General features: G+C 46.1%; 1 protein-coding gene across 1 annotated transcript in view; it reads right to left on the reverse strand.

Moving 5' to 3' along the window:
- The window catches only part of HLCS (holocarboxylase synthetase), a 173,702-nt gene extending 166,392 nt beyond the window's left edge, over window positions 1–7,310 (reverse strand). The window contains exons 1-2 of the mRNA XM_081799902.1: window positions 6,164–7,310; window positions 1,215–1,397 (exon numbers count right to left, since the gene is read on the reverse strand). Of these exons, the coding sequence (XP_081656028.1) occupies window positions 1,215–1,397; window positions 6,164–7,138 (1,158 nt within the window). The 5' untranslated portion in view covers window positions 7,139–7,310. The remainder of the gene's footprint in view (window positions 1–1,214; window positions 1,398–6,163) is intronic.
- Between the last annotated feature and the right edge of the window lie 1,732 nt (window positions 7,311–9,042).

The raw sequence follows: 9,042 nt of genomic DNA on the forward strand, positions 1-9,042 counted from the left end.
GTTAAAAGAGTACAAATGGCTAAAAACAACAATTAAAATGAAATAAAAGAATGTTTCTTAAATGGAAAAAAAATCCATTGCAATATCATTCATTTTTAAAATTTAAAACATTACCTGACGTCTTTTTAGACTAGATAACAGGCACTAGGTACATTATACACATGTAACTTATTAAAACTCTAAACTAATAATATTAATAATTGGACTGTCTTTTAAATAATATAATTTACACAAAACATTCACATACATTGTTTCTTGCAAACCTCATATAATCCTATAAGGTATCCTAATCTTATACGCACGTGGAGTTTATAGCTGTCTTCTCCAAGTGAGCACATCCCAACCAGACAGCCCACAGCTCCGCTCTCCTCCAACAACTAAGTTTGCCAAGGGATAGAGTATAACCCAAAAGGGAGTTCCTTCTCTTTTAAAAATATTGAGGTAGGAGGTATACTTTGTTCTTTTCAAGAGAAAGCAGGTAAGTTTGGTGTTTAGAGTCACCTGGACCATCAGGCATTTGCTGAAACTGCAGGGTTATATCACTAAACTCACAAATTTCCCTATGTAGGGGAGACAGGAAAAAGACCTCCAAATACCTTGCCACAATCAATAAGAGATTGACAGCTTGGCAAAGCAAAGGGGTTAGTAGGAGGAGACACCCCTAAGAATCTGGCAACCAGCCCAAACCAGGTAACAACCACAGGCATCAAGTGCTGACAAAAGCCCAGAAAAATTCCTGAATACGTTCCCAGCTCCTCAGGCATTTCCCTTTTAGACACAACAAGAGGACAGAAACTGAACTCGGAGCCCCTTCTGCCACAAGAGGGCAGACATCAGCACAAATGAATTTTTCCTGTCCAAAAATTCCCTGAAAAAGGCCCGGATCAAAACAAAGGTCTTTAATCCCAAATGAATAAATTGTGGTTTCCAAATACACTCTTGACACATAAAAGAGTGACCCTCTGCCCCCTAAAGTGGATAGGCCGTGACCCTTAAGATACAACGCCTTCTAACCTCCAACAGTCTTCTCTCCCACCCTTACCTACAAACACCACAAATATCAGTTATACTTGGATATCTTTAACACGGTTCCCAAACCTGAAGGCCAAATAAAAACAGAAATCAAAATCGAGACCACTGAGAAAGAACAGGGTCGCCGTCTGGAAGAAAGGCGACCGAGGGGTCGTCCCCTTCCTGCCTGAGCACACACTCACCTCCGTCGCAGGCAGTAAGTAAAGAGGGGTTAAGGCAGGAACGTGTCTGATGTCACAGTTTAGGCCGAGCGTTGTCAGGATCTCCCTAAGGACTTCATATCTTCTAATATTGCTTGATTTGAGCAGATCAAAATCTTCTTGGGCTTGCACCACTGAAGAACTGGGAGGTAGTTCTAAGTGCACCTGCGGGAAAAAGACACTGCTTCGTAAATCGTGAATCGTGAATCCGGGGCACTTGCCGACCTTAGGAGAAACAGTGTCTTTACCAGCATTTCTGAAAACCTCAACAGAAATCCTTCTGATCATCAACAGTATGTAAACGTTGAACTTGACCATGTGGAGAGTCACGACAAAGTAATAAAAAGATTCAAAGGAGCCGACTGAAATTTGGGCAGTCGGGTGGAAAGGTGGTGCTGGACACAAGCCTGGATAGTATTCAGACTCTGCCCGGGTCCCGACTTGTATCACTAACCAGTTGGGGGACCTCGGCAAATTGCTCAACTTGATTACTCTACCAAAACACTTAGAAATAGGATTGTACCGAGAAGCCAGCTAAGGTTGCTACTGAACCCCGGGAGGCGCAATGGGTCATGTGCAAACTCTCACTCCACCTATAGTCATAACCACCAGGAAACAACACCACGAAGGACAGTAGCCTCATTCACCAATGTAAGAGTGTGTGCAGGCATCCAAAAATAGAAGATGTGGGGTTTGGGGGACCCCAGAAAGGCCCGCCCCACCGCCCTCCTTCACCTGGATTGAATTTAAGATTCCGGACTTCTATCTAGTTCAGGCTTTGTTGTCCGCTTAAAATTAAAACCCCACCTAGGGGCACCTGGGTGGCTCAGTCGGTTAAACGTCTGCCTTTGGCTCAGGTCATGGTCTCAGGGTTTCTGGGATCGGGCCCCGCATCGGGCTCCCTGCTCAGCGGTAGTGTGCTTCTCCCTCTGCTACTCCCCCTGCTCATGCTCGCTCTCTCTAATAAATAAATAAAATCTTTTTTAAAAAATAAATAAATAAATAAATAAATAAAACAGCCCCACCAATCAACAAACGGTCTGTGTCTTGGTCTGAAGGAACATGCTAGAACTTCTAGCTCCTTCAGCTAGAACTTTCCAATCAGTGGTGTGAGCTTTGGTGTAAAGGAACAGACTAGAACTTCTGGTCCTCTTGAGATCAGATTTTTTTTTTTTTTAAAGATTTTATTTATTTATTTATTTGACAGAGAGACACAGCGAGAGAGGGAACACAAGCAGGGGGAGTGGGAGAGGGAGAAGCAGGCTCCCCGCAGAGCAGGGAGCCTGATGTGGGACTCAATCCCAGGACCCTGGGATCATGACCTGAGCCGAAGGCAGTCGCTCAACCGACTGAGCCACCCAGGCGCCCTTGAGATCAGATTTTAACTGGCCATAGAGCCGTGGAGGGTGCCAGAATATGGAGCAACCTAAGCATGTTTGCTTTATTTTGCCTTTGCCAGGAATCAGCTGTGGATTTCCTTTGTATGCAGAGCTCCTGACCTGATACTATTAGGAGCATGATGAAAATAAAAAGCAAGGTGCCCACAGCCTTCAGGCAATGTAGTATCTCTCAATTCCCACCTAAGACTTAACCAAGTCAAAAATACTGTCCAAATATCCTGTCCAAAGTGGTCCAACTGTGCAAAGTTGATGCCAGTCTTAAAGGTTTGGAGAGACAGACCAGCACGGCCCCAGGCGAGGGTGGGCCAGCCAAGGGCTGCTCCTGCCGGCCAGGAGGAGTGAGTCCATCCTCCAAATAGCCGCGGAGAGCGACGGAGGCAGAGAAGTGAAATCCTTCAAGGTATCCGAATTCGAGTCTCCTTCCCTGCGTTCTCTCCCTAAATATAGCCTCTCCTCTCTGGTGGACAAAGCCAGTGGCTCTCCTGGAGGTGACCCCTTACAGGTGGCAGAAATAAAATGAGCGACGTTCTCCCCCCACCTGGGCCCAGAGGAGAGGGCGTGAGCGTGATGCCTGAGTGAAAACACAGAAGATCCAAGAAGCACCCGCAGTGGGGTGTGCTGAACTCACAGTCACACCTGAGCGAGGCCAAGGGGGAAAAGTTGGGCTCACCCCCACGAGCAGGCCTCCAGGGCTCCAGGAGGTAAGAGAGAGGACAGCCACGGACATTGTGCGAGGAGTGCTTTCGTGGGCTTTGACAGTAGCTGCTTCGACAACGGACGCGAGAAGAGAGACCTCCTCTGTCTCTAAACCTCAATTCACAGGACAGAGACCGTGTGCTTCTGGATTTGCCTCCTGCCCATTTGACTCCATGGGACCCAACATGCGTCTCGTCCTCTGGCTGTAATACTGTTACCATACTGATGGGCCCGTTTCTATACCTTGGCTTCTTCTAAAATTAAGGCTTTTTGACCTAAAAACGTCTTCAGTCACAAATGCAGGGGGTGGAGGGTGGTCTGCCTCCTATGCGTCGTATCTGGTGGGTAGCACACGGCTAACACCCTACAGAGCACAGGACGGGAGGACTGCACAGCAAAGCAGGATCTGCCTGAAATGTCAACAGTGCCGGGGTTGAGAAACCCTGATCGAAAAGCCAGACCATCCTGCCATGCGCTACGCTAAGTAAGGGAATAAAATATTTTTAAGTCCATGTGGGCAACTTCATGCCAAAGTCCTGGTCCAGTCGATAATCCAAGGTCAGCATTAATCCGCAGCCTTAAATGTCCCCTGCAAACCTGATCGTCACAGCAAGCACATGAAAACGTCCTTTCTCCTCGCGATGAACGGTAAAGGCGTCCACAGGCAGCTCCTTGGCCGTGAGACCACCATCCACCGCACGGCTGTGGTTTGCCCTTGAAGTGCTCTGCCCCTCTTACTGGGTTACATCATTACTCGATTTACTAGAGATGAAGACTATGAAATTGACCAGGGAAAGAGGAAACTAACCAGCCCTCGATAATAACATTTACTGGCCGCTCTTGGCGGCAAGGTATCGTAGTGACTGAGGTCTGAGCAGAAAGCAGTGACCCTGTCACACAGAGACTGGAAGTCATTTAAAATCAAAAATGACATTCTAATCCTCTGAATCTGATTTTTGAAGCTGCATTGTATTGCCTTTTTTTCCCTAGAGCAATGCATGCAGTATCAAATTTTATGACAGCAACGGGGTCAATGTAAATGGGGTAGCAAGCGGAGTTGCCATGTCACTCAGAGAAATGGATCGCAGCAGTGCCGAATCAATTTTCTAGTACAAGTCTGCGCACAGGGGTGGTAAAAGTCACCATTCAAAACTGAAATACGGCTCTAGGAAGTCGGGTTTTTAAGTGGATTTTCTGAGAATGCGCAGTTGCTATAGTTACCATCTTTGCAGAGAAAAAGATAAGAGGAACATTTATGAGGCCTCCAAACTAATTCATGTGCTTTGCAGCCTACATGAAACCTGCCTGGCTTGTACGCATTCGTCTGTCCTGATGGCCAGATTTTTAAATTATATGCATCTTTGACTGAGCATTATCTTAAGAACAAACGAATGGGCTTTGGAAGAGTAAAGAAACAAATTTATGACCCCTTGAAGAATGTTTGGTCAGAAAAGCCAAGAGATTTAGCTCCTAGGACAGCATATGAAATGAAAATAAACAATAAAAAAAAGGAAACGATTCTCCAACTCAACAAAAAGATCCCTGTAATAAAACAAAATCTGTTACACTCATCCTGGGAACTATTCTGGGCAAAATATCTACCTCTACTTAACTTTCTCATGAGATAACAAATCCTTAGGGACAAGGGTTCATCTAACTCTAATAAAAACTTTCTGCCCTGAGGTGTTAAAAAAGTTTGCAGTCAATGATCAGGAATTTGGAAACTGTCTATCCTGCTTCCATCTGCTTAAACAAACCAAAAAGGAAAAGGAAAAAGAAAGAAACAAGAAAAAAAACAGCAGATGAGCCAAAGGATTGGGAAGGGAGCGGGAGGGAAGTAGCATGTCCCTTCTTCTCCCTTCCCACTTCTCCCTTACCTATATAGAGCTGACCCTTGAACAATGTGGGGGGCCAGGGGGCCAACCTCACCATGCAGTGGAAAATCTGCATATAACTTTCAACTCTCCAAAAACTTAACTCTAACAGCCTAGTGTTGACCGGAAGCCTTACCAATAACATAAACAGTCAATTAACACATATTTTGTATATTACACATATTATATACTCTGTCCTTACAATAAAGTAAGCTGCAGAAAAGGAAACTATTACCAAGAAAATCATAAGGAACAGAGAACACATTTACAATACTATACTGTAGTTAGCCAAAGAATTCCACACAAGTGGACCCACGCAGTTCAAAGCCTTGTTATTCAAAGGTCAACTGTATTAATGCGCCATAAATCGAAATCGCTTCAAAATTCTATCTGAAATTTTTCTCAGCATTTAGATTTTAAGAGTGACAAAAATCATAAAAGAACTGAGGATTTGAGAAGTTTTCAACACTCACCACCCCAGCAGTTGGTGAGCATTCATGCAATCCCTGTTATCAACCACAATGTTGTAATGTGAGGGTTATGAACCCTGAAAATCACCAGCCCAAGGCACTCGACTCCCTACACAAACTAAAAGGTTCGATTATACTGACCACAGTGTGCTCTGAGACAAGAGAGTAGACTAATGTATTTTGGAAAGATGATTACCAGCATAGAGCAAAACAAGAAAGAATTTTCTGACTCATATTCGGTCAACCAGCAGTCTTTAATCAGCATGACACCTTCTGCTTCGTTCCTCCATTCCGAGTGTTTTGGTGAAATGCGATATTCATGCGACAGGAAAGCCCTCACCTAAACCTACTCAGCATCCGCAAAAAAGTCCCAGCCAAGGATCAGAAGTACCCCATGGAGCTCAGACTCTTGACCCTTTTGGTGCTCAGCCTTAAAGGGCATACTCTCTGAGAGATCCCCAAAGATCCCTACACGGATACCAGCTCCATACCTGGCAAAGAACAGCTTCTCCTCCACGAGTTCCAAAAGGCACCTGCACTATCAGCCTGTCCTTGTCCTCATTCTCCAGGTGACCCTGCAGCTTGCCCAGGCTGCGGCGCTCCCCGGGGCTTTCCTCATAAACGTAGCCACTGCTCAGGACGCTGAGCTTCACCTGGGTCTGGTCAGCCTTGGAGAAAACCAAGCTCTGGACTGTTTCCTCGAGCACACTTTTGCTCGTCACCTGGAAGCCAGCAAATGTGAAGGACGAACACAGGCCTAACACTTTCCCTCCCTGAGAAAGGTAGGCCATGAACTTCTGGGAAAGGTCTTCAGGAATGGTCTCCTGGGTGGCAACGACCAACAACAGACAGTTGTCTGACCACGGGTCTCTGAGAGCACTTTCCCTTGACAGGTGGTAGAGTGTATAGCGGTCGGTGTCCACACAGTCCGCCAGAACGGACCGGACCTCCTGGAACCTGCCCAGGGATTTCTGGGGGGCAGAGCCCACATAGAAGAGGATGTTGGGGGCCTTTCCCGTGACGTTGACTCTCCTCCATTCTCCTTCCAAGCGGATATCATCAGCAACATCCTCCGAACTGCCACTGTGATCATAGGGAAGATCTGGAATGTTCTCTGCAGATGCAAACTTGACAGATTCAATGGTACTGTTCTCCAGCTCCAGACACTCATGGCAACTAGACAGATGGAGGGGACAGTGCTCGACAGAGCCTACTCCTCTGTCACCCTCCCTGGCAGGCTTGCTGCCAGAGGCACTCCCTGTCCCCAGTGTGCGTTGTGGACCAAGAACCTTGGGATCATCTCTACCAATGCACTCCATAGCGTCCGGCTCAGGCTTACTCTCAGCGGAAGGTTCAGGATTCTGTCGTAGGGTCTGGGCTTGCTTGTCTGAGGCCTGATCCTCAAGTGCCTTCAGAGTACAGTCCTGCAAGTGCACTGCTAAAATACAAACAGAAAAGACAATCATCAGCCCTTCTGGTCTGTCACGCGGCTCAGTTCAAAACCTCATGGCGCTCTCCGCACTCCGCCCGCCGGCTCCCACCTGCATCCCTACCGCAAGTCTTCGGCATCTGCTGGAACCGGGCACTGCTCCCACCTGCTGGGAGGGTGCGCCCGACCTTCCCGACAGTGAAATCCCAAATCCCACATTTCCACAACACCTCTGCCTTGTGAATCGGGAAGCCCCAGATCCCCTTATTGGCTGGTGAACAAAGTGGGATTCAGAGAGGTAAATTCTGTGCCCACTTACTTACAGAATCGATTTCTTGGGTGTCAGTCTCCTATAAGAAAATGAAACTGAGGGCGCCTGGGTGGCTCAGTTGGTTAGGCGACTGCCTTCGGCTCAGGTCATGATCCTGGAGTCCCTGGATCGAGTCCCGCATCGGGCTCCCTACTCGGCAGGGAGTCTGCTTCGCCCTCTGACCCTATCCCCTCTCATGTGTTCTTTCTCTCTCTCATTCTCGCTCTCTCAAATAAATAAAAAAAAATCTTGAAAAAAAAAAAAAAGAAAGTGAAACTGAGGAACAAAAAGGGCACATATCTGGTGTACCCAGCATACCCCACACAGAAGGTGCTCTCGGGACACTTCATAGGATCAATGGGGGAAAAGGGTCTTTCCAGTATCTTATCTCAGGACTGGAATAGAAATTTACAATCACTGATTCAAAAAACATTCATGGAGCACTTGCTATGCACCTAACATTGTATTGGGCACATGCACATGCCAAATGGGGAAATTAAATGATTTACAAGGATTTCCAGAGCTGGGAACACTCCTTTGCTCAAGACACAAATGAAGACTTTCATGGACACAGAAACTCAAATTTTTTTTTTTTTTAAAGATTTTATGTATTTATTTCAGAGAGAGAGAATGAGAGAGAGCACATGAGAGGGGGAGGGGCAGAGGGAGAAGCAGACTCCCTGCTGAGCAGGGAGCCCGATGTGGGACTCGATCCCGGGACTCCAGGATCATGACCTGAGCCGAAGGCAGTCGCTTAACCAACTGAGCCACCCAGGCGCCCAGGAGCTATTTTTTTTTTTTTTAAAGATTTTATTTATTTATTCGAGAGAGAGAGAGAATGAGAGACAGAGAGCACGAGAGGGAGGAGGGTCAGAGGGAGAAGCAGACTCCCCGCCGAGCAGGGAGCCCGATGCGGGACTCGATCCCGGGACTCCAGGATCATGACCTGAGCCGAAGGCAGTCGCTTAACCAACTGAGCCGCCCAGGCGCCCCCAGAAACTCAATTTTTAAAACCTAATTAAGAAAGAACATTTTGCATGTTTCCTGAAAAAAAGATGTATCCCAAAATATTGGGATATATATTTTTTAAATAAAAAACTGTCAGAATTAGAACTTTGTAGTAATACCAGCTATGTTTTCCATCCAGTCAAACACAGTAAGTATAGTCTAGAAACTTGTTATATTTTTTAGATTATGGGAAACAAATATTATATGGGTTCTACATTTGCACGCCATCTTGTGGATAATGCAATTACGGGAAATCCTTGTTAAAGAATCTTAAAAGCACTGGGGCGCCTGGGTGGCTCGGTGGGTTAAGGGTCCGACTCTTGATCTCAGTTCAGGTCTTGATCTCAGGGTCTTGAGTTCAAGCCCCATGTTGGGCCCAGCATGGAGCCCACTGAAAAAGAAATAATTTAAAAAGCACTATCGATATACTTTGGGATAAGCATCTCAAAAAAACCTAACACATGCATTATTCTCATACTGTTACAATTACATCCACCTGTTGACTGCATTAAACTGAAGATAAGCCTTAAGCCACACCGAACAAGAGGGTTCAACAGTCCGTAAACTAATAACCAATGGTCTCCTGCTACGCTAGAAATATTTTTTTTAAAGTTTTTATTGAT

Source organism: Leptonychotes weddellii, chromosome 1, assembly GCF_054177405.1.
Source record: "Leptonychotes weddellii isolate Sample4059 chromosome 1, ASM5417740v2, whole genome shotgun sequence".
Lineage (NCBI taxonomy): Eukaryota > Metazoa > Chordata > Mammalia > Carnivora > Phocidae > Leptonychotes > Leptonychotes weddellii.